The sequence below is a fragment of the Falco naumanni genome, chromosome 18 (genome assembly GCF_017639655.2).
Source record: "Falco naumanni isolate bFalNau1 chromosome 18, bFalNau1.pat, whole genome shotgun sequence".
NCBI classification, from domain to species: Eukaryota; Metazoa; Chordata; class Aves; order Falconiformes; family Falconidae; genus Falco; species Falco naumanni.
Window position 1 is genome coordinate 5,110,639 of NC_054071.1, and position 25,606 is coordinate 5,136,244.

The 25,606-nt window shown below is 54.9% G+C and overlaps 1 protein-coding gene across 1 annotated transcript in view; it reads right to left on the bottom strand.

The window, feature by feature from the left end:
* The window catches only part of SKAP1 (src kinase associated phosphoprotein 1), a 155,881-nt gene that overhangs the window by 3,427 nt on the left and 126,848 nt on the right, over nt 1-25,606 (bottom strand). Inside the window, exons 6-11 of the mRNA XM_040617243.1 lie at nt 24,916-24,999; nt 23,291-23,415; nt 22,492-22,555; nt 21,587-21,751; nt 16,154-16,216; nt 10,270-10,382 (exon numbers count right to left, since the gene is read on the bottom strand). Of these exons, the coding sequence (XP_040473177.1) occupies nt 10,270-10,382; nt 16,154-16,216; nt 21,587-21,751; nt 22,492-22,555; nt 23,291-23,415; nt 24,916-24,999 (614 nt within the window). The remainder of the gene's footprint in view (nt 1-10,269; nt 10,383-16,153; nt 16,217-21,586; nt 21,752-22,491; nt 22,556-23,290; nt 23,416-24,915; nt 25,000-25,606) is intronic.

Sequence of the window (25,606 nt, forward strand, 5' to 3'; positions counted from 1 at the left end):
AAACTCAAATTGTCCCGTCTAACATCCCTCCTGCCCCTCTCCAAGAAGCGCAGGCTCCCTTCCTCTGCTGAGGGGATGATATTTACTCCCCGCCGGTGCTCCCGAGCCCTCCTTGCTACCGTGCTTCTTCACCAGCCCTCGTAAACAACCCCGTCGGGCTTGGGGAACGCCATTAATCAGCCCCCTTCACACAGAAGATCAATGACGCTTTGATGGATGCCAAAGGAAAAGCCAATCAGTCAGGGACTTATCGGTTTATGATTGCTTGGCCCCATTATTAGTGCTTGTGTGTCATACATTATTGTTAGGAAAATGGAGGAATCTAATTCATAGATGAGGTATGGCGGGCGTGCGAGGGGTCGGCTGACACCAGGGAGTTTTATACCAGGTCAGCTATACATCTATTTACCTTGGAACCAGCTTGGAGCTGCAGCAGGCTCTGAAATCCAGGGGCTACCTGTCCTCGCGGGATCTGGAGCCGGCGGCCGCTGAGGGATGCAGCTGGGGATGCCATTTCCTTGGCGCATCACCCAGCCTGGTACACAGAGGAGTTCATTTGGGTGATGCTCACCCTTTGCTTCATATCGTGGCCTGCCATTACGTGCCCCCTCACCATGCTGCTCTTTTGTGGGGTAAATTGCTATAAAAATAAATGATTCCCACTTCCTTCCAACGATTCAATTCCCAGCTGCTGTGAGGAGCTGAGGACACACAGCTGGGGCTTGTCCCACCTGCAGTGCCTGCTCCGGCACTGCCCAGGGTGGCTGCAGCATCCCACCCCACCGGGGTCCGTGTGTCCCACCCACCCAGGTGCTCCACGTCCCAGCCCAGGGGGAAGAAGCTAACAGACAGAAGGGGCTCAGAGCAAGCAGTAGCAGCAGGGACGGAGGGAGAGGAAGGTGATGGCTCCCAGCTGGGGAAGGCCAGGCAGAAATGACCCCCTGGGCAGCTTTGGCAAGCACAACAGCACAGCTCCTCCCTGAGAGGAAGCTTTCTGTGGGGATACTGGCCTGATCGACAGCGATCAGGATTTAGCCCATTAGCCATTTCCCACTAAAAACAAGCAAGCAACCAACCAGGCGAGCAAGGCAGTGCCACGGACCAAGGTGGCCGAGGACAAACCCACCCTGACTGCGCCACGGCAGCGGCATGACCTGGTTTGGGGATGCCGACGCAACTGGGGCGAGAGGGCTGCGCATCCCTTTGGGCACCCTGGGGCTGCTGGCTCCCCACCAGGCTGCCATAGCCAGGGGGGTGGCACGGGGGGGGCACACACGGCCGGGCCCCCGTGCAGCACGGGAGCGGGCAGAAGGTGCAGCTGGAGCCCTGCCAGCCGCCGGGGCCGAGCTGGGAGACAATAGCGGCGGCAGCATCCGATCCGCGGCACTGATGGGATTGGGAGCCCGTGTGAAACTGCCGTATTAATATTTATTCCATAAAGCGCGCGGCTCCCAGCTTTGCGCGGCTCTGCCGCGCTCTGACCGCAGTACCAACCCTCAGGCACCGCAAACACAATTTGAAAACAATGTGACGGAAATGTTTAATCTGCTCAGCCCATCTGTGCTGCGTATTTCTCCAGATCTCCCTGAGAGAGGCGCCTTCGAATCTCCACATTGCCTTTAATATTCTCCTAAATCACCTCCCCACTGCACTTCAAGGGCCATTGCTACAATATCACAGGTTCATCGAGAGTGCACGGGAGAAGGGGGGTGCAGGGAGGGGAGGGTGAGGGACGGGGGTGTTGGCTGGGATATTTTTTATTTTAAAATATTTCCCAGGGATGGTGTTCCTGTGCCCCTCGGACAGGCGAGAGAGAGGAGAAAAAAAAAAGGGGGGGTGGGGGTTGGAAATCAGAGTGAAGTTATTGTGCTGTTGCTGGGAGGCGATTAGCGAGGCTGTTTAGAAGCAAACAGGCTGGAATGGAGCAAAAGTCATTTCCAAAGAATCGCTTTTATTAATCTCCTTCCTCGGCCGCTTGCTTTCACGTGTGGCTGCTGCTATTCCTCTCTCTGGAGGGCCCCATCCTGCTCTGAGCTTCAATGCAAAACAGGCGCGGATGCTTGGGTGAGGGGGGGGGTGCCCCAAAGCAGCGGCAGCCCAGGGTGGGGGTGGCTGAGCCTGGTACTCCTGGGTTCCCCCACCCCACCCCAGCCGTAACCTAGAGCCAAGATGCTCCAGCTCAGGTGCATCCCCGCTCCCTGCCTCAGTTTCCCCATCACACCAAGGCTGATACCCCCCCCCCCCCCATGCAGCTTTTTAATACTTAAAGGGGGCTTCACAGAAAGGTGGGGACAGACTTTTTAGTAGGGCCTGTAGCCATAGGACAAGGGGAGATGGTTTTAAACTAGAAGAGGGAAGGTTCAGACTAGGTGTAAGGAAGAAATTCTTTACGCTGAGGGTGGTGAGACCCTGGCACAGTTGCCCGGGGAGGTGGTTGATGCCCCATCCCTGGGCACATTCAAGGTCAGGTTCAACGGGGCTCTGAGCAACCTGGTCTGGCTGGAGATGTCCCTGCTCGTGGCAGGGGGGCTGGACCAGATGGCCCTTAAATGCCTCTTCCCACTCAAACTATTCTATGATGATACCTCCACTGGGAAGGCCCCTGCTCCCTCCCCAGGGTGCTGAGTGCTGCCATCCCCAGATCACCCCACAGCTGTTTGTGGGGTCCAGTGGATGTGTGGGATGCATGGTGTCCAGGGGGGATGTGCAGGGTTGGGGGGTGCATAGGGTCTGGGATGCTTGTGTGGGGTTCAATGGGGATGGATGGTGTACAGGGAATGCATAGAATCTGGGGGTGCAGAGGGGATGCACGGGTTCTGGGGGTGTGCAAGGTGCAGGACGGGTGCGTGGGGTGCAGGAGATTCATGGGGTGCACTGGATGCCTAGGGTGCAGGGGGATGCGTGGGATGCTGGGGATGCTCGGGGTGCCAGGGGTGTGGTGGTCTGGGGGTGCTCAGGGGGGATGCTCGGGGAGCCGGGGGTGTGCAGGGGGGATGCTCGGGGTGCCGGGGGTGCGCAGGGGGGATGCTCGGGGTGCCGGGGGTGCGCGGGCCCAGGGGTGCGCGGTGGCGGCGGGCGGGCCGGCCGGTGGAGCATCCCCCGGCGTTGCCATGGCAGCCGCTCCCGGCTTCGCTTCCTGCATCCCCGGGGGCCGGCGCAGCCGGATCCACCTGCTCCTTCCCCGACCCTCCGCGGGGTCATAGTCAGGTCGGCAGAATAAATGAACGTGAGCACTAATGATGTGTTCGCTGGCTGTTTATGCTCTCTGTGTGTCAGGGGCACTCACATTTAGAGAGCTCATTATGGCTGCAATTAGACTGCACCATTGCTAGATATTTAACTCCTTTTTCTTTTAAATTAGCATTTTAATAACGTGCTTTGAGCAGGGGAAACAAAATGACCATTTTTCACGGACAAACTTCCTAGCTGTAGGTGCAACTTTAATGGCAAAGTTGCAAGGGAGGTAAAATAAGATCAGGCCGGTTCCCTTCCCACCTCTCCCTGCCCTCTCCCCCTCCTCCCCGCCACCGGGAAAGGGAGGGGGTGGGGGGGAAAAACCAGGAGAGATTTGTATTTGCTTTATCGCACACTCCATTTCCTAAATTTGTTCTGCAGCCAATTATTTTCGCCTTTAAAGTCCTGAACGCTCACGCCTGATGAAAATTAGCAGCCATCTGAGTTAAACTCTGCCTGTGACCTGTGAAGAGGGCTCGGAATAATTGCGTACATGTGTGTGTGCACGAGCGTGTGCGAGGAGCCATCCATCCCTGCCTCCCCGAGCTGCGAGAGGGGAGCGGGGGGGTGGGGGGGGGAGCACCGAGTGCCGATTACGTGATGGGTATTATCAAAATATCTTTATACAGCAACCCCCAGGGCTGCGTCCCTCCAAAGGTCACTGCAATTATTTCCCCTTCATTCATAACTCTTTGGCTGGGCTTATAGGACCGGGGGAGGTGGGGGGGGGGGGGGGGGGACATGAGGGGGGCACCTGAGGGGCTGGTGGTGGCCACTGTGCCAGGAGGAGGGATGGGGACCGGTAGAGGGGACACTGGCAAAGCCAATGGCCCTGTGACTTTACTGGGAAGTTGCAAATCTCTGCACCCACTCCCCAAGCACAAAGCCCACCCTCAGCCAGCCCCAAAATCATGGCTTCGCTCCTCCATTAGGATTTATGCTCCTAATTAATTGATGACCCTAACCCACCCATCTTTCCCTCTGGGATTGCTGTGGGGCCACGGGGAGGGGGTGAGGGACCCCAGGGGTGGGTGCACCTTCTGCTGCCGGGCTGGGAGAGGCACCTGTGCCAGGACGGGGGGGGTCACTGGGAGCGGTGCCCCCCTCTCCCCGGACACCAGTCCAAGCCCCGGCCGGCTCCAGCCCCTTTCTGTAACGACCAGCAGCCCCCAGACAGCCCAGGTCAGGGCCAGGAGCCAGAGCAGGGACCCCCAGACCCCTCCCTGCAGCCGAAATCGCGCTGAGGGTCCCGAATCGGTGGGGAACCACAGCAGGGAAGGGCGGGAGAGGAGGGAGAGAGACGCAGCCTTCGCGAGAACGATGCTTTAAACATTTCCTCTTTCGCATCCGCTCAGCTGTACCTTAGACGCCGCCGTTTCATAAATACAATCCGGGTAGCGCAGACTATAATTCGGTGATAGCTACCCCAGGACATATCTAGATACACTTCTGTTATTTTAATTAAATACTGCATTATGGTTTGTGACAACTTCATCGCTATAGCGTAAATGAATTTGGAATTAAAGTCTTACTTAGGCATTCCACTACTTCCCCCCCCTTCCCCTCCACCCCTCCGTGTTACAAAGCAAAAGGCTATAAAATCAAGATGTTTGTTCATTTACAGATGGAGCAGCTTGGAAAAGGGGGAAAAAAAAATAAAAGGAGAAAAGGCAAGAGTGCAGAAGCGAGTGCAAAACACCGGTGGCTTGCGAGCATCTTTGGGTGGAGGAGAGCACAAACGGGGATGCTGAGCCTTCATGGTGTGCGTTACCGTTCTCCTCCGAACCCGGCTCCTCTGAGCACCCTTTCCCCCGGCCGAGGGGTTTCTGTGCTGTCCCCAACTGTCATTTTTAACTCTTGATTTGTGACTGCTGCAGAGAGGATGAAGCACTGGAAGTTTTAGACCTTTTGGGATTTGGTCCATGGGAAGGGCACAGCAGCAGCCGGAGAGACTGAGTTATGGCAAAGGGAAACTTTTTATTTTATGCCCAGGCCTGGGAGTTTCAATTCCATCCATCTATTAACTCGTCTCTAATGAAACTAGACCGTACGTGACATTTTGCAATATAACTGCTTTAAATGTTACCACATCAATTGGTTTAAATGTTACCCGCACCTCATGAACCGGGAGATGGTTTTATAATTATCTCCGTCTCTCTCTAATGAACAAAGATTTCTACTGTCTGCTGGTATTTTACATTAGCAAAGGAAACAAGGATGCCTGCTCGAAGCACGGGTGCTCAACAGGCTCAGACAAATAAACCCCACAGCTCGTGAGGGTGGCGGAGGTGTTGCCTGTCACCTCTTGGTGAATCGGTGCCAGATTTAAACCCTTCCTGACCGGTGTTGCCGACGTGCGCTTGGGGTTTCATCCTCAGGTCTCCTCTCGTTCCCTCTATAGCTGACGAACCACCCCCCCAATAAAAACAACTCGCATCCATCTACCCGCACGCGCACATATATATATGTATATAATATGTAGATCCATAAAACGACGGCAGCCTGGGAAAGTTATGGCCGGGGAGGGATGGGTTTAACGACGACGCTTCGCTTTAATATTTCCCCTCGTAGCAACCCCAAGTGAAATTTCCACTTCCATTTACGAAATAAGCTGGGAAATCGTCGGGCATTTGTTATGCTGGAAACAAAAACCTTTTTTTTTTTTTTTTACCTTTTTTTTTTTTTTTTTGCCACCCATTTGAAACAGGGCATTGCAGCAAATGTCACCCCCACCTCCCTGGCATATTAGCGAGGGGCTCGTTACTAAATCTCTGTCTAATAAAGGCAGAGTTGACTCTGGAGGAGATGCTGGTTATAACGCTGGCTTTGGAAAATGGAAGGATTGTCACACTTAAAGACACAAATTTCCTCTGTAATATATTCGAATGGAAACCTCTGAATCCAATACTACATGGGCATATCTAATAAATTCACAATATTTCAGCCTCAACAGCCTACGACGGTTAGTTTTAAAGATTTATGTGGTAAAAAATTACTCGGTGATGAATATAGTTTATTCTGTGCAGTATTGGAGGGTATAAGGAATTAAACTACTGTCTTTAACAGTGAATTTATTATTACCTCTGTCAAAGCCAAAGTCTTTAACAGCATTTATTATAAATTTCAGTGCAAAATAAATGGTCAGAGTACGCTTTAAACCTTAAACCCCCCCAGCAGAACCATGTGCCACCCCAGGAGAGGTTCACGGACCGGGGGATAACAGCTCAGCAGCCCCCCGTGACCTCCAGAACTGGCGCTGGGGTACCACGGCTGCAGGGAAGGGGACACCACATGTCCCTGCCACGGCCACCACTGCCCCGTGGGGACCAGGGTCCCCCTGAGGAGGGCAGGCTGGCACGCTTGGAGCTGGCATGGTGGTCGGTGTGGGGTGACAGCAGCGGGGTTGGGGCAAAATTTGGGATGGAGCATTGGGGAGCCCCCACAGATGGGGCAAAATCTGAGATGCGGCTTCGGGGATGCGCAGGCTCTGGGCATCATCAGCGCTGCCTCCCTGGCGCTCGGCCACCCTTTTGTCCTCGCCTGCAATGGGTGTCCCCTCATTTATAAAAATTACCTGGGAGGAATGAGGCTGCCAGGGGCTTGTTCTGGACGATTGGTTCCCGCCGGGGGGGGCGAGGGGGCTGGCGGGGGAAGGATGGCCCTCGCTTGAATTTGACCGGTGGGTGACCGTTGCCTTCCAGCTGACCCCGCCGTCCCATCCCCATCCCTCCCAACTCAGGAGCCTCCCAGAGGGGTTGTTAATGGGAACCGAACGCTGCTGAGCCTCGGGGGCCCATCCCTGCAGCCCACCCCACCGGAGGCTGAGCCCACCGCCCCGGGATGCAGCTGCGCTGAGCCCCGACCTGGCTCATCACACGTTGGCTCCATCACCCTGAGGTTCAGCGCATCGTCGGGGGGCCCGTGGCCACCCCCCGGCCTCTGCCCACCAGCGAGATGGTCCCAAACCCAGGCAAAATGCCACTAGATGTCACCACACACCTTTCGCTCGGGGTCCGGGGTATGGGAATATGCCCCCCCCCCCCTTCCCCCCCTGCTTTCATTGAAAGCAATTGAGAGAATTAACTTATCCGGTTTTATGGCCTGCTTGTCACATCCAACTAAGCCCACTTAAAATAGGAAGTCTCGCTGCATTCAAATAATTATCATAACATACAAATCACTCAGCCAGGGGACAAGGGACTGGTGCCGGGGAAAGGGACGCGATGCTGGCGTTTTGCTGGGATTGCTGCTCTCCCCTCCCCAAATTCATTCCCATGTGTATTAGCCCAGCTGGGCTGCACTGAGCGGCATGGTAGCGTTTTGGGGTCCCTGTAAAGCAGAGGGATGAGATGGGGTACGGGCTTCGCTGCTTGGCCAGCTCTGGCTGTGACCCACCCTGTCCCCGTTATCGCGGCAGCACTGGGGCCCGACGAAGCACTGGTGGCACTGGGGTGCAACAAGGAGCCTCCTGCCCGGGTCTGCAGGGGTGCTGAGCAAAGCCCTTGACAGTGGCATTCCCTCGACTCCCAGTCAAAGGCTCCCAGTGCTGGCACAGGTGCCCAGGTCGGGGGTCGGGGCCATGGGGACACAGCATTGAAGGGACCGCTCCGAGGAGGGATGTGGTGGGTGACGATGCTGCAGGCAGGACCGTGCATCCCATCTGCTGCAGCATCCCCCACCCTCCCCGCACTCACAGCCCTGGGGCTGCCGGCTCCCCCCAGCTACTGATGTCCACTAACCCCCAAATCACTTTTTCCCGCTGTTGATGCTCGAAATGTCAGACAGGACCCAAGCAGCAGCCGGCGTGTGTTTCAAACACACCAGATGGATTTTTATATTAGCTACTATTTCATGTTCAGACAGAGCGACCGCACCGCTAAAACGGCAGCCTCGATGCTGCCGAGTTTGCTTCTGTGAGATTAATTCTGCGAAATTAATTGGGACAAGATTGAAAAGGAAATTAAAATGCAGCTGAGTGAACAGGCTTTTCAAACACCTTTCCCCCCCCTCCTCGCTGCCCCCCTCCTTTCCCCCCCTCCGGCCCCACGCCGCCTCCGTTCTGCGGCGGCCGCGAGCATCCGTTGCACAAAGTAATTTACGGGGGAAAAGCTCTCAGGACCGATCGGTTACGTGTGAGGAAGCCAGCACAAGAGTCACAATCTGGAGCCACTGAAGAGAGCGAAAACCCTGCCGTGACTCCAAGCTGTGTCCCCGAGCTGGCACGGGGGGGGACACCTGACTCGCTTGGCCGTCGGTGGGATGGACCAAGGTGCTGACAGTGCACGAGCACCCTGGGCTGCGGGTGTCACCCCCCAGGGACAGCCGTGGGCTGCTCCTCGTGTCACCCCCCTGGATAAATGAGGTGATGAGCCAGCGCTGTGGGTTCAGTGCCCGGAGCATATCAGCACCGTCCCGGGGGAAGCAAGTCGCTAAATGCTGCCATAAAGTGCTTTGAGATCCACAGATGGGGAATTCTCAACCTTCCAGAAAGGGGCGGCGAAGCCCAGACTCGAAGCTGCTCTCTGCTGCTGCCAGGGATGCAGCTGCCTCTGCGGGGATGCACAGGAGCTGGCCTCAAAAGCACCAGCTAAAAATGCCCGTGCCACACCAGCTGCGAGCTGGCGGGGAGGCGGGTGGGCAGCCCACGCCGGGCTCGGGGGTGCCCAGTGCCAGCAGCACCTGGCTCCGAGCCTGTGGGAGCGAAGGGCACCCGTGCTGGGGTCCAGCCTCAGGGGCTCGGATGGATGGACAGACCTCCGGGGAGAAGCCTGATGCTGCCGACGTTGCTGTCCTGTCCATCACTGTGGCATCCGATCACCTGTGTCCACCCTGGGGACATCCTGTGGCTGCCAAATGATCTCTGGACCTTTTTCTCAGCTCTAAATGTGGTTTTAAGAAGCCTGAGACTTGGAGGTGCTCTTCAAAGGACTGTACCTGCCGCAGTTGAGCCATCGCTGCACCCACTGCCCTTAACCACTATGGTTGGGCTCGACCTTCTCTGGGTGGGTGCCCACCGAGGGCAAACGCAAAACCAGCAAAAACCAGTGTGCTGGCCATGCCCGGCGGCCTGGGGGATGCTGCTCAGAGCATGGGCAACGCTGTGCCCTGAGATGTGGCTGCTGAACCTCCCCAGAAAGGGGGATTGAGCCAGAGATGTGGTGTTGGCAGCCAAGGAACCGGCCGTCCCAGCACCTCGGCCAGGAGGATGCTGTGCACAGGGGGGATGGTGCTGTCCCCCCTCCTCACTGCCAGAGCTGCACCGAGCACCAAGTCAGGTTGCATCATGCATTGCAAAACACCACCAGCAAAATGCAACCCCCTCCAAGCCACCGTCCCCACGCTGTATCAGGGTGCAAAAGCGCGTTGCAGAGCATCGCCCCCACCACGCAACCCCCCCAGGTTCATCGCTGTCTCTTGGGGTACCAAGCACATTGCAAAATGCCACCAGCAACGCGCGGCCCCCCAGGCTCATCGCTGGTCCCCTGCCAGATCAGGGTGCAAAGTGCATCACAAAACATCACCCATGAAATGCAACCGCCCCAGTTCATTGCTGCCAGTCGAGGTCACCGTGGTCCAGCAGGGACCGGCTGGGAGCCAGGACAGAGCCCTGGGGGGACAGGCAGGGTAGGAGGGGGTCACACTGGTGGCTCTGCTCTTGCCCCTGCAGACCTGCTAAGGCAAACACTTAATTTATTCACCTGTGTGTGCTTGCCGAAGGGAGCCCTGGTCACACCTGGCTGAGCAACTCAATTACCCCTGTAATACCTGAGCAACAGCACGTACAGACTCCATTACCATGAAAAAAAAAAAATAAAATCTGGCTTTGGGGCATTAGAAATGTCACGTGTGAAGACAGGGGGTACTCACAGGAGTGGCATTGACGGGGCAGTCACGGAGGGGGGAGCGGGATGCCGGGTCCGGTTGCTATTTAACTCTGCTCTGGAACTTGATTTTTAGCAATTTCATCAGCTCTTGACCTTGCAATTGAGCCCCAGCCCCGTGCTGATGAACGTGGGGCTGCCGGCGATGCTCTACCTTGCTTAGGATGTAGATGAGGTCCCCGCGGCGGAAGGAGAGCTCGTCGGGATGCTCGCTGATGCAGTCCCACATGCCTTGGTAGTAATTAGCGTAATCTCGCTGGGGACCTCCTGGGGAAAAGAGAGAGAGGTCAGGGTGACAGGGAATTATATGGGGAAACATTGGGGTGGTGGGGAGTGGGGGTGGGGGGGGAGAGGGGCTGGTATTTGTTGGGGAAAGGAAGGAAATGTTGGTGTTATTAATTTTACGCTTCAATTAACAGGCAGAGGCCGAAGAGGTACTGCAGGAAAAAGAGGCTGGTCAATAAATACACGCAGTATCTATCAGTAAACACACATAAACCTGCTGATAAATGTTTCCATTTTGGAAGACCCTGAATTAACGCTATTTACCACAAACCACAAAGGGACCCGAGGTTGCCTTCCCTCTTTCCCAAGCCCTTCATCTCCTCCTCAGGCTCAAATCAAGCTGTCCCTGGGGTGGTCATCCATAACCTGGTCAAGATGGGACACGTGGCACCAGTGCCAGCTCTGCTGAGCAGTGTCCCCACCACAGTGACAGCCATGCCAGGGGCCATGGAAGAGCACTACGGTTAAATAACATGGGTATTTGCACGGGGCTTCTGGGAGGATGCTGCTGGGGGAAGGTGATAGTCGAGTTTATTTATTAATTAAAGCAGCCAAGCAGGGGATTGCAGGGCACCGACTGCTTGGCTGGGAGCGCCCAGAGCAGGAATGGCGATGGGAGGAGGGCAGGGAGCAACCACCTGCCTTCACCCCCTATTGCCAAGAGGTCAGAGAAGGTCCCAAACCTTCCATGCCACGATACAGCCCGATAGCTCAGATCTCCATCTTCCCACCGAGCTGTGAGTTTGGGAAGGCAGAGCCTCCGCTCGATGCCTGTGAGCACGGCCTGCTGCAGAAAGGGGAGAGAACGTCAGCCAGCAGACTCTTTTTTCCCTATTTTTTTGAGAAGCAAATGATCCGTTTGCTGAAAGCCGTGGGTTTGGGCTGATGAGGCTGTTGGCAAGCGGTGCCAAGGCTGGGGACCGCCCTGGGCTAAATGTGTGTGTGGGTTTTCTGGAAAACTTCACAGCAGCATTTCCAGAATGAAACATTTCCATCTTTGCCAGCTCAGAACGGCTTTTCCCACCCCAAAAACTGGCTTAGAGACCCGAGCCACCATGCAAGGTGGGTCGCTGCCATGGGGGCAGAAAGCATCCCACCCTGTGATGGAACCAGATGAGCCTGATGCCAAGCTCTTGCAGAGCCCCACGACCAAAGGAGATGCTGCTGTGCCCAGTTTGCAGGCTGGGGAAGCGACCTCTCCCAGCACATCCAACAGATCCTTCACAGCATCAAAAAAACACTCCCCAAACCCGCAGAGTCCCAGTTTTCCAGCACACAAGGCAACCATTCAAACATGCTTCTGGACCAAAAACTTCAGGCAGGAGACTGCTCTGATGGCATGGCACCAAAGTGGGGGTGAATCCAGATGTCACGACATGGACATCTCCATGATGTGACCCCCATGGATAATTAAAGCCAGTAAAACCACGTTCTGCAGGGGTGTGGGGACTGAGCACTGGGGCTGTACCAGCGGTCTGTGCTGCTCTGCCATGCGGCTGAGCCAAGCCCAGAAAGCATAAATAGAAAATATTGAGCACATGTTGGAGGAAATGTTTCTAATATGGTATAAGGGACCGAGTGATAAGGGTGCATCTGGAGTGCTGTGCCCAGATTTGATCACCTAAATATGAAAAAGGACATTACAGAGATGGATAATGGCACAGCAGGGAGCAACTGGAATGACTCAGGGACTTGGGGAACTTAAATAGAAAGGCTGGGAAAAAAAAAAAGTAGGTCTGCATCCTTTGGAAAGTATTAAAGGGGGAGCACACAGTGGTGAGGAGAAGATTGTGGAGGGAATAGCAGGAGTAGGAGCTACTGAGTTATTTAAGCTTGTGCTAAGTGCAGGAACCAGAGGTTATGAACTGGAGGCAGAGGAAATATCAGGGCGTGCGGGCACCGAGCAGGAGGATGAGGCAAGCAGCAGCTTTGACAGAGGCCAGCAAACAGTGTAATTAACAGAAAAGGTCGTTATGGGAGGAGGGTGTGAGGACAACATCGCAATGCAGGGAATAACCTGGTACGGGGAGAAGGTGCTTGGCACCAACCTGCTGGTGTGCAAGGGTGGGGAAAGGCTGCACCGGTGGCATAAAAAATACCAGTAATTCTGTGGAGCATCATCATTAACTTGCTGCTAAAGAGATTTAAATGTAGCGATGCCCCGCACCAGCCTCTGCTCCTCTTCAGAGTTCTGCTCTGTGTCACTGAAGTATCGGGAGAGGAAGAGGGTTTGGATTGAAACAGAAAATACATCTCCCTACAAGTCGTTTCCAGAGCCAAAAGCGCCCATTCCTGCCTGGAGCTCCCCCCGGACAGGGAGCCGTGGGGCTGCTCGCCCACACCGAAGATGCTGCCAGGAAGCTGGAGTCAGCCTTGTCCCAGTTGTCCCTCATTTAGCAGGAACACCTGGGAGATGCCTCCCTATCCCACATCTGCACTTTCCTGCTTATCAAAGGAACAAGAAGACCTTGGAGGCATCTTGCCATCGCGTCAAAGAGCGGAGAAAGGAGAAGCTGCTGTGAGACAGAGGCTTCGCAGAAGCCCTACGCAGGAGCCTGGACATGATACTCCGCAAACATAAAGGGAGGAATATTTCCAGCCCTCAGGAAGGTTCGTGCTCCCAGAAGTTTGTGTGTTTTCTCCAACTATGTCAGCTGGTCGGATGGAAGGTCTCACCCCTGCCTCCAACCCTGCCTTCAAAAGGTCAGAATTAATTGCATCGGATGAGGAAGATGCCTCACGATGAAAGCGCGGCCGGGCTCTGCGCTTAATCCCCAGCCGCAGCTTCAAAAGCAACGGAGAAGTTTGTGCCAGCTGCTAAGAATATCTTCTGAAAATTAAGACTGTTTGCAGCAAAGGGATCCCGGCTCCTGTTTTAGCACTTCAGGACAAGGCCAGGCGCAGGAGGATTTCTCTTTGCATCCTCCACAGGGGACAGTGGGTGTCCACGATCCTCCCAGGCTGGGTGGGACGTAGGTCAGGCCCAGACAACCCATCCCAGGGCTCCTGCACGAATCCCTCTCACTTTTACAGCGAAGAGGTTATGTTTAAATAGCCCCGGTGCCCCGTCTAGACATTTAAATCTGCGTTCAGGCAGAGCCGTGATTTCAGTGTGACTGATTTACACTGATGTAAGTGGGACGAGAGCCTGCTCCCGTGTTTATGGGCCTTGGGGTCATTAAGAAAACCAGCCAAATGTGACAACCGCATCATTTTCTTCTGCAGCCTGAGCAGCCCCCAGAAGAGGCTGTGGGAGAGGCACGAGCCGCCCCAGCCCCTTTGCTCCGGGCGTGTTGCTTCACAAGCTTGTTGATGCTGAAACCTAATGACAACCATCCCCAGCTCAGGGCTTTTCACTGCTGTGCTCGTGCTAGGTGAAACCTCCCGCCGCGCTAGGCGTTGGGGACTGCGATGCGAAGCAGGCTGCGAGGCTTTTTTGTTTTCCAAGTTGAGGAATTTTGCTCTGTTTGTATTCGGCTGGTAAGCTCGCACTGCAGCGGCAGCCCCGGAGCTCAGCTGGTGCAGAAGGCAAGGGATTAAGCAGCCTTGAGAGGAGCAAATGGGTGTCTTGGCAGGAGCAGCCTGAAGCTCTCAGCTGGATCTGCTGGGCTGCTCCAGCATCGTGGCATCCTTGTGGTTCTTAGAAATTAGAAACAATAGCATTCCATTAGCCAAATGCTCATCTGGCACTTTGGCCGTGTGACATAATTAAGAAATAGCCCCTTCCCTCCCTCCCTGCAGCCCAGCCCTCTGCTCAAGGGCTCCCATCATCTCTTTCTCACCGTTGGGCCAGTTGGCCAGAAGCACAAATTACCAAGGCAAAAGGCACCAGGGCTGGGGTTCCCGGCGCTGCCATAACCTTTCCCCTTGAAATGCAGCCCAGCTTTTCCGAGGCAAGAGTCTAATATATTATTTAGTGTAAAAACAGACACAGGACTTAAAGCAATCATGACAATGCTAATAACTAAACCAGTTATAACGATTAACAACAATTACAACTGCCAGGCAGATGCTAATGAGTATGAGCAGGGTGTTTAAATGGCTGGCAGGGCTGTGACTGGCGAGTGCCAAAATCCTTGGGGTGGCCTTGGGGTGCAGGTTTGTTACCACCCCCGGCACCAGCCTGCCATGAAGCCGTGCTCTGCTCCCCACTGACCCTCACCCCGAGCTGCAAAACCCACGGGGGAGCTGCTTCCCCAAGCCTGCGCCTTTGGATGTGTAAATGCTGGGGCAGTTGTGAAAGGCAAAGACCAACGTGCGTGCGCACACGTGTCCCATCACCTTCTGCTTCATACCCCGCGCCGAGGCGTCCCCACGGACAGATGTACAGCCCAGCTTTAGGACCACAGTTATAAAGATCGGGATGTTGTTTTTTTCCGAGCTTTGGGTGCTGATACCAGCTGCAGCTGCCACATGCTCCAGTGGCCAAAGAAGTCATCATGGGGGGGGGGGGGGGGGCTGGGAAACAAGCTCTGCAAAACCATGCGGGGTGGAGAAAGGCTGGCTTGCTCCGGTCAGTGCAAGCAGCTGGGACTTGACCCTGCCTGTGCTACCAAGATTTCAGTAGCAACAGGTCTGAGCACTCTCCTGGGCTGGGGACAACTACCCAAGAAACATCCAAGGGGGTTTGATGTTGGCTGAAGGGAACTGTTGGATCAGTTGTTCCAGAAACACCGGCAATGGAGGCTCCCGGGGTGCTGGGAAGGGTAAACCAGCCGGGCAGTGCCTGGGGTTCTCGCGCGTTCAAGGGAGCACGAGCGTGTGTGAAGCCGGTATAGCCACCCCCCACCCACAGCATCCAACACCGAACCTCCAGCCTCCAGCACCCGGCAAGTGGGATGCCCGCAGTCAGACTGTCCCCTCCAGACTCTGGAGTGGGAGGATGGTGCGGGAAGCTCTCCCGAGCCGGGCTTTGCCAGGAGGATGTGTTTTCCTGTCCGGCGAGGAGCCACAGGGCGGCAGGAAGCCCCCAGCCAGTCCAGCCCCGGCTGCTCGGACACAAGCGCTGCTTTCCTGTGCCGGCACGGAAGCGGCGATGGAAAGTGAAGCAGGTGGGATTGGGGAGGAAACAGATCTTCCGCTCCCATCCCATGGTGTGGGTCCTTAAGGAAAAAGCAGGGGTGGGGGCCCTGGTGACCATGGCAGGCTCTCAGGCTACTGGTTCCTGGGGTGGCGATGCACGTCCTTCCAGTGCCAAGATCCCTCCCTGCGGCAGCTTCCTCTGGACCATGACTCGCTTCCTGCCCTCTCTCCAGGGTCTTTCTGCCTCTCCCCAGCCCTTTGGGATGCAGCGGGAGGGCTGGCTCCCTCTCTGTGGTCCGGGATGGGATAAAGGACAGGGATGGGGGTGCCTCCATGGGAGATCCTTCAGCGCACAGATCTCACCAGGCAGGAGGGGGGATGGATGCTGGGGCTCCTCCATCGAAAGCTCACTAAAGCCACCCCTCATGGACTGTCTGGCCAAAAAGGAGGCGCGTCCCCCATGCCCATAGCATGGAGAAGACTGGTTTAGCCACCCCCCATCCACAGCATCCAACATCGAACCTCCATCCTCCATCCTCCAATTCCCCAAGCGCAAATTATCTGAACTTTGCCAGCTGCAGAGTCTCCTCTGTCACCCATCAGTCTGCTCTGGGGCCTCCCCGTCCTCCGCACACCCTCCACCACCAGGATGCTTGAAGGTGGCTGGACTTGGACCCCCCAGCCATGACCTGCAGGTCTTGTGGGCTCGCCAGAGCAGCGTGGGCTCTTACCGCTTCTCTGTCTGCTCCTGGCATCCTCACTGTCCTCTGGGAATGGGGGCTCCGGCTCCTCATCTGGGGGGGGAACAGAGCAGAGAAGTCAAGGGAAGGGCTGTGAGCATTACTGCTACACCAAACCCCCAGGCAGGCAGAGGGCTGCGAGAGCATCTGACTGTCAGAATAATAAATTCCCGGCTTAATTGTGAAGAGTGGAAGGGAGGAAGTCACAGATAATATTTTAAAACGTGTCGCAGAAAAATATGAATTGTTGTTAGCACTGGTAAAAACAAATCACTTATTATAGCCTCATAAATTTAGGCAGCACTTTGCTGAGTGCCCTATAGGAAGAGAAGCTTCCCGCGCTGGACTCGCCACGCAGAGAAAATGAGACGCGGAGGAGAAATGCCAGGATGGCAAGCGAGGATGGCTGGGGGCAGGAGCAGGAGTGACGGAGGAGAAAGAGGACCTTGGGCAGCAGAGGAGAGGGCAGGCAGGCTGGCTGCGGAGGGTGGGGAGAGAGGATGCAAGAAAATAATGAGAAATGATACTGTGGAAAAGGTTACGGACAGAGGGGCTGGAAGTCGTGGGGAAGCCCTGCGGGATGGCTGGAGACTGACAGGAGCAAGGATCTACACGTAAATAAGTTTAAATAAGATTGTTTAACACTGGGTGCTGGTGCAAGTCGGGTGCACAGCACCCACGTTGGCTGCCATCACAGCCCAGGCTTCCTTCTGCAACCATAAATACCAGAAGCGACCTAATAAAATAATACTAAAAAAAAGAAAAAAAAAAAAAAAGCAAATCTGAAGCCGTTCAGAAAGCCGACACAGGCAGGTGGCTCATCCGCACCTCGCACCGGGCAGCTGGGCAGCGTGGGGCGGGGGATGGCCCTGCTGCATCCCAGGGGATGCGGCTTTGCTGTCACTTTTGGCAGACCCAGCAGAAACCAAGCCTGGGTCTCCTGATCCCACCCGAGCGTGAGGCAAGGGGAGCAGCCCCAGCCCCAGCGGCTCTCCCACCCCAGCTGATCGATGCAAACCAGGTCAGACCCCCGCTGCCAATTACAAATTGCATCCCAAGTTGGGGGGTCACAGCAACGGCTCCCCCATTAGATGGGAAGCAGCACCAAAAATCTTTCCTAAATAAATCAGACTTTATTGTAAAACTCTGCCACTGACGAGACAGAATCTCATTAGCATTGATTTTAAAATAAATTATTGAAAGTGGCTTTTGCCTGCTCTTTGCATTTGTAAAAGAGAACGTAAATGTATCTGTAACAGCGCTCAGCCCCCATCATACCCACACACGCTCCAAACCCTCACATCTGGATTCCTTTATACTTTAACCAATGGCACTGACTCCTCCAGCCCCATGTTAGCATGAGATGGAGGAACCAGCTCCTGCGCACCATAAGAACACCAGTGCGGGCCAGTATCATTCCCCTACTGCTGTGGGTGACACCTGCACCCAGGGTCTCCCCAGGCCACCCCCTCCTCCCACCCATGCTGTGCACATCCCTCCGGCTTGCATCTGTGCCTGCATCCTGCAGGCACCGCTTCCATCCCAGAGCCAGGTTGTCCTCAGGAAACCTCTTCCCAGAGCCCTTCTCACTCCCCCCGGCACGCACACGCGCTCCTTGGGAAGTGTCAGCCCATGCTGGTGCAGGAAAACACGTGCCACGGAGGAAATGCTGCCACTGGATTGCCACTGGATGAGCAAAGCTGCGTGAATCCTGCACACGGGGGAAGGGGCTGGCGCTGCCAATGGTGCTGGGCAGCTGTGGGAGCCTCCGTGATCCTGGGGAGATGGATCTGTCCTGCTTCCTCCCCGCTTTCTCGGGACCCTCCCCCCGCCCAGGTTGCAGGGCTGGTCCCCCTTGCTGGCACAGCTAATGGGGAGTCACAATTACAGCCCCTAACGAGCTCAAGCAGCTCTGTGGGTCCCTTCGCCCCACATAGAGCTGCTGCTCCCCCACATCTCAGGCTCCAGGCAAGGCTGCCAGGCAGGGGCTGGGGAGGCTTCGCAGAGCAGCCCCCTCTCCCTCTCCCACCTTGGGCCATGCTCTAACCAGAAATCAAAGCCAGGGACCTCACCCCTGTTGGTGTCGCCCGCCTGAGACATCAGCTGGGCAGCTGACTGCTCCACGGCTTGGACAAGGTGCTCTGCTCTGTTTCGCTCCTCTGTGCCTCAGTTTCCCTTTCTTTTCAAATCCTCTGCCCTGCTGACCGCTCACTCTGGGCCTTTTGCAAAAGGTGCTGGGAGGAAAAGCCCGGGCGCTGGCCGGTCCCCACTCTGCCCGGGATGCTCGGCTGGCCACCCCGCGCGAGGTCTGCCAGGGCTGTGAGAGACGGAGCCTTGGCAGAAGGAAGGGAGGAAACTCGCGTGGGATTCTTGTCAGGAAAACGTGGCCAGCTGGCTGGCGTGGCTTCCCCTTGGCTGACAGTAGCCAGCTCTGCTCGCCCGCCTGCAGCCCCCCTTCCCTGCAAGGCTGGAGTGGGACCAGCAGCCTGTCCCTGCCTGCAGTGCGGGTGTCCTGGGGTGTCCTGACGAAGGCACGAACCCTGGGGTGCTGCCAGCCCTGCCTGCACCGTGGCTCGTGCTGCAGCACACTGGCCCCGGGCACAGACACATTGACAAAAATTGTATATTTTGAGCTGTGAAATTAATGAATGCGGCTGTCAGGGGTGAGCCAAGCTCCCCGCCACACCGCAGACCTGCAGCCTGTTGCAGCCAGGTGTTTTTCTGAGTTGCCTGGAAGCGATGCTCCATCTTCCCGGGTGTTTGGTCTCAACCAATATCTGGATTTTATAGTGATGAATCTGAGGGAAATACTGAAAAACTGCATCTCCTGGGGGCTGTGCTGCTTCTCCCTATGCCACCTCCCTGTGCACAGCATCACAACCCCAGCCACACCAGCCTCAGGAAAATGCCTTTACATCCCCGTGGGCAGCTCGGGTACCCACAGCCAGGGTCCAGAGCCCCACAGCAGCCCCCAGCCCCAGGCACGCCTGGGGAGCTGGCGGGCCATGCACCCCACCGCTGCGACGGAGCAGCCTGGGCATTGGGCAGATTCTCAGAGGAGCTGTGTTTTAATGTAGCAATTTGATTCAATTTTCCACTCTATAAAATTACCCATCACTGCTCGTTGCTTCCTAACAGACACCTTCACTCTTAATTTAACAATCCTATCGAATTCTGCCAGGGAAATTGGAAAAATTTATCACCTGTGAAATTTTATTTTTCCTTGGTTGTATCTGTTTTTGTAAAACTTCATTAACGACGATGACTTGCTGAGGAAATTATCTCTTCATCTCCCCACCCGCCCCTTCTTTTTTTCCCTCTCCCTCTTTCTCTCTATTTTCACTCGGGACACAAGGGAGGCAGCCAGGCCCAGAGGACACCCCAGTTTGGACGGGGACCTTCCCTGTGCTTGCTGGGGGGGGTCACAGGGGTGCAAAGGGACAGGGGGGATGAGCCTGAGCAGAGCAGACCTCTCCTACCTGCCCCTGAGCCCTGCAGCTGGTTTCTCACTGCTTGCACACCCCAGTGCTCTGCCTCTACAGCAACGTGCCACCACCAGCTCTTCCAGCTGGCAGGGAACTGGGGTCTGCGGGGGTTGAGGAACTGCCAGACGGGAGAGCTGTGGCTTTGCCGGAGCCTCCCTGCGTGTGGGTGCGATTCCAGCCACGTGGGCAGGATGCTGGCTGGGGGGCAGGGGCGATGCCCGCGCCCCAGCTCGGCACAGCCGTGATGCTTGGCTGAACCCCGGGATGGCAGCCCCTGCACGCAGCAGCCCCCCCCAGGTGCCCGTGCACCGGGACTGAGGGGTACTGCAAACGCACTGCTAGAGCGAGAGGCTTCATCCCTGCTGCTGCGGGGCGAGCAGCCCGAGACACGACCCTCTGGGCCGCATTAGGAACCCCTCAGCAAGCTTTGAAGAAACTGGGATGGGCAGGACGGGGAGCCCAGTAAAAGTTCCTAATTAAAGGAAGGGTTTGGCTGGGATCTTCCCTCTTCCACCACGATGCTCCACAGCCCCAGCATCAGGGCATCGATCGGTGCATGGGGGCAACATCCGTGAGGACCGAGGGTGAACCAGGCTGGCAGGGTCAGCTCCAGCTCTTTCGAGGCACTCAGCGTGCCGGAGCGGCGGCAGCGGTGGGCTCTGTCCTTAACTCGACACTCTGCCAGCTCCTAGCGGGGTCACCGTGAGCCACGTGTGGAACAAGCCTCACATCTCCTGTCTGCTCTGCAGCCAGTGCTGGCAGCCCCAGGGCAGCGAGCGCTGGGCACAGCTGCCGAAGCAGCCGGGGATGCTGAAACCCCGACAGACCATCAGCACCTCACACCCACCAGCCTGGGCACCACCGCGCCGGGGCTCCTGCTGAGCTCAGGGCTGGCTGGAGGTACGCCCCGAGGAAGAAAAAGCTGCTGCCCAAAGAGCTGAGGATGTAAACAGGGGAAGGGAAGGTCAGGAAGGAAAGATGAGAGATGGAGAGAGGCTGAGGCTTCGCCCCGGGTTGCGCAGGCAGCCCCGCAGCCCCGCTCCGCTCCCGGCAGCTGTCTGGATGCCACTTGCAAACCGCTGAGCAGAGATTTCCTTTGGCAGCAATAACAAGACAAAGATCTCGGGCACCATAAAACTTTCTGGTGCATTTAATTATTATTTTTTCTTTTTTTAATCACTACAAATATAAAGTTCTGAAATAAATAAGAAGAAACAAGGACCTATTTTTCATCTCCGAAGGCAGACACCGAGGAACCCTGCTCTTAGGGATGGGGTGCAGAGAGGTGGGTGATCCCAACCTCAGTGCAGAGGCAGCCCACGGGTTTCAAAAAGGCTCAGGTGACCTGTTCACCAAGCCCTGGGGCATGTCACACCGTGATTTCTGCTGTAATGGTAAGAAACGTTGCAGACTGTGTCACCCTCACAGGCTATTTGGTTCTGTGCCAGGAAGATTGCTCCTGGCTCCTTTCACCGGTAGCCGCTGCCCTCCCACCTCCAGACCTCGTGCACTGTTAGTGAGCAAGCGCTAGTCTTTAATGCAGTTATTTTATCATCTCTTGGAAGGCCAGTAATTGTGTTACGGCCCTGACTGCATGCCCAGAAGGAACATTTTCATCATCTAAATTCTGATTTTCCAGGTAACACAGCCCAGAGATTCCACTCTTACCAAACTTAATATTACTCGAGTTGAATGGAGGACAACTTCTAAAAGCTGCCTCACCTGAATTGACAAACCTCCCGCCTCACCAGAACAGAAAGGGTCTGGTCCTGCAGTCCATCAACCAGTCTGAACAGAGAAATGGGGCCAAGCCTTGGAGTTATGGGTCCACCAAACTCAGAAGAGCCCGAGATGTTCATTCTCATCAACGTGTTTTGTGGCCAAGGTCTCCTCCCACGTTCGCAGTGCTAAGGCTAGGGGATGGCTCATGGTTGCTTACCTGGCAAAACCTCGTAGATGTCATCCTCTTCCATCTCTACATTCGGCTCATCCTGATTCAGGGTAGTATTGTGGGATGCTGTGTTCACAGAGTCAGAACTGTCCACGTCATTGTAGGTCTCCTCTTCATCCTCCTCATCATACGGGATAGTGAGGGAGCTCAGGTCTGGCAGGAGAGAGCAAAACCACGGTCAAAAAGAGCAAATGAAGTACCAGCTGGATGCCGGTACTTTCAGTGAGCTGGAATCCAGTAGCAAAGCCTGTGCCGTGGCACTTTGTGCTCACGATGCACCTGGTGCACAGAAAATGGGATGGAAGCTGAGAATAGGCTAAACCAAAGGAAAAGACCAAGAAAGGATGGAAAATGCCAGAGAACAAAGGCAAATTCAACAAGAGACTCAAGGAACTGAGCATGGGCAGCTGCCTATGGTTTTCAGCAGGTTTCCACAGGCAGGGCTGGAGTCTTGTCTCAGTATTTCTGGTCTCAAACTGGAGCAACTCCGGTGGATCCAGACCCCATCCTTCATCATCCAAGGACAGAACCTCTGATCTGCAGCCCCAGCAGTGAGGAGCGATTCCCATCCTCTTCTTGTCCTACTTGATGACACTTGCAGCCTTTGAGAGGACACACAACTCCATCCTCTAAAAGCAGCCAAAAGCTCTCGAGTTGGAAACCAGGTGCCTGGGGGCTCCAACCCACCACCTCTTTCTAACCACCAGCTTGAAAAAGCAAACCCAGAACCTCTCTTTTGCTAAGAGGGGATGCTGGGACCCCAGCAAGGTCCTGGCCACAAGCACAAGCCCACAGGTTGCTGGAGGGAGCATCCCAAGCCAGGCGGGAAGATGCTGTCAGGAGCTGCCCAAGCAAACAGGGCACGCTGGCTCGGGGCAAGCTGCTGAACTCACCCTTCAGGAGGAACTGGATCTGATCCACCCAGTCTTCAGCCTCGGCTGGGCTTGGGGCTGTGAACTGGAGAGAGGTTCACCAGTTATTGGGCTGGTTCTCATACGCAGGAAGAGAGAAAAATTTGCAGCTAGAACAGGATGGAGATCCTGGATCTGCCATTCTCTACCCTGTGACTTCGGGAAAGCCATTTCACTTCTTTATCTCTATTCCAAACAGGGAAACAGAAGCGGAAAAAAGCTAGACTATCCCAGAGGAAGGCTGTCAAGCCTAATTCATTAAAAGAATTCAGATGAAAACCACAATCCCCACCGAATATACCATACCGACTCTGAACCAAGACTCTACATCCAAAGTCCCCCTGAAGCTCAGGAAGACTCTCGTGCACACTTTATGGATCAGGCCAGGTTCTCCATTACAGCAGCTTTTAGGCTCTCCCCTGCGTGCTCAGCAAATCGAAGGTTGAAGTTTAACCTGGCTCTGAATGGCTTATTTGAAAATGGGTTTTCCAAACCCAGTCCTCTGCTGCTTCTGCCCCATGTTCTCACTTAACCCTTGTGCCCCACAAGTGCTAAGAGAGCCCATGGTCACTCGCGTGCCAAGGGAAGGTCTGTGCTGAGATGACCTGCCAAGAAGGAGAAGCATCAGCACCTTCTGCAGCGCTCCTTGGTTTGTTTTACCAGGGGGTTTGGAGATTCCCAGCCTCCCTGACCCTGCAGCTCCAGCCTGCACCTCTGTCCCCAGAGCTGGGACCTCGTGGCCAGCCAGCACAGAGGGTCCCTTTCTTCCCCCAGTTCTTACCTCGTACACGCGTTTGCCAGGGCAGATTATCTCAAAACAGCATTTTTTTCGAGAGTCTTTGCGGAGATGGGGAGCCAGCTGGGCACTGTAGTGCTCCATGGAGAAGGTGCCTTTAGGTTGCTTGCCTGGAAGAAAAGAAATATGCTCAATCTGGAGTTTACATCTTTTTATCAAACTCGCAGTGATGCAGGGTGGTGCAGATGTCTTTGCCCACACAGGGAAACCGAGGTACACAGTGCGTTGGTGAGAAATGGCCACACACCCCCCGCCCCCCCCCCCCTCAGTCTGAGCATGTCCATCCCCTGGAAATCCAAAGGGAATATTACAAAATCTTCATAAAGACACAGTAAAGAGGATGCCCTTTTCAGCCTCGAGAGATTACGAACAGCCAGCAAAAGGTTGCCAGGGTCAGAAGGTTGCATGAGATGAGCTGGTTGTAATGAAGCAGAGACAAGGGTGTACTTGGGGAAATACGAGGCCGATGATTATTCTGCTGCTGAGGCATTAAGGGGCTGGCGTAGGGGAAGAAATATTTAGCGGGCCTTTGAGAACTGGCCTGCAGATCGTGCCGATGCACGGGTGAGGCTGGTGTCAGGCAGGGTGGGGAGAGGGAACTTCACTGCAGTCACCTGAGGCATCGTTATTTACCCCGACTCGTTATTCCCTTATGAATGTCCTTGAGGAAATGTGGGAGTATGATTCAGGCAGTGGCTCCAAACCTTTTTTTTTGTTGTTTGTTTTTGGATATGCACATCACTAAAACAAAAACTTCCAGGGGTGAGGTCAAGCCCAATGTGAGGATTTCAGCCCATTGAGAACAGGTTTGCTTTACTCTGTTGTCTTCTGGAGACCATTTGGGAGATGACAACCGCTTGTCCCCCCCCAGAAACAACCAAATATCAACCCCTCGCGCTTCCCCATCTACCTCTGCTAGCAGCTCCTACCCCTGCACGTGCCCTGCCAGGATGAGAGGAGATGGGAAGCTCATTTGGAAACAAAAACCACTCGAGATTCTCAGGCAAAGGACGTGGCAGAAGGACAAAGACCAGCTTCATCCCCACGACCCACTGGAGTTTAACCCTGTCCTAGCTGCAGCCTGGTCACTGTAAACCAAGGGTGTACGTAGGTGTTCTGTAAGCCATCTTCACGCCGCGTGTCTGGATGGGTAGAACAGAGGAAGGCCGTATATCTAATCATGCCAAACTCTGCTGGAGATATTAGCTGTCTGTTTATATGTACCTGATGGAGCATGACTGCAAAATATTTATATACACTGACACATGAATTATATACAGTCACTTAGGGGGTTGAAGCCCAGCTGATGGCTAATGGAAAACTTGGTGCATCGTTTTATTTACACCCAGCTCTGTTCCTGTGTCTCTCTTCTCTTGTTCCATACCTATAAAGGTGTTTGGGGGGGGGGGAACCCCAACAAGCAAACTGAGATCTACCTTTCAAGAAGCTGCTTGTTAAGGCTTGATGGGGAATTACAGCCTTCCCATGGTATATGCGTTTCTCCTGCCTGTCCTTCAGCAAGGGCTCTCCTCTTCTCTTCTCCAGCCCTGTCTGTGCCCTCAGCCACCACCCACAGTCTGGGGACCGGAGGCAGATATCTCACCACTTACTTTTCTCATTGGCATAGTAGTAAAAGGCTCTTCTGCTGAGGACGCACCACCGCTTCTGCCACTCCGACCCAAAAAAGCTGTGCTCTAGAAAGAAAAGGACAGCAGAAGGTATTGCACTATATGCTTCAGGTGTATATTTAGGGGAAAGAAGATTTTTTTCCAAACAAACCCCTGAAGATTTCTGGCACAAAATTCAGGTAAGCACATTTAGGTACAAAACCTCAACGATGCAAAGGAAAGCCAGCCTGCCCAGCCAGGCTGGAGCCCCTGCAAGCCTTCCCCAGCTTCCCAGGCAGGATGGGCTGGGCTGCTGTAACCCTGAGTCCTGCTGACTGGGAGGGAACACAGCTTTGGGTTAAACCTCCCTAATTGAGATTTAAGCAAATGTCTTTTACTCTGTAATTGGAGCAAGCTAAAACATGCACAGGGCCAGTTATACAGCTCAGCTGATGGCCATGAGGAAAAAGGGCTGTTCTTGCCTCATACCACCTGTCATACAGTAAATAAATCAAGATAAAATCTGAGTGATGAGGAAATAATTTGTAGCTTTCACAAGAGTCAGTAAAATCAAGATAAACCCCAGGCTGACTCACAGTCCTTATCTCAACTTGCTAATGTGTGTGATGCTACGAACTACCTTGTCTTCACCGGGATTTTATCCTCATTAGGTATTGCTCATTAGAAGGGCACA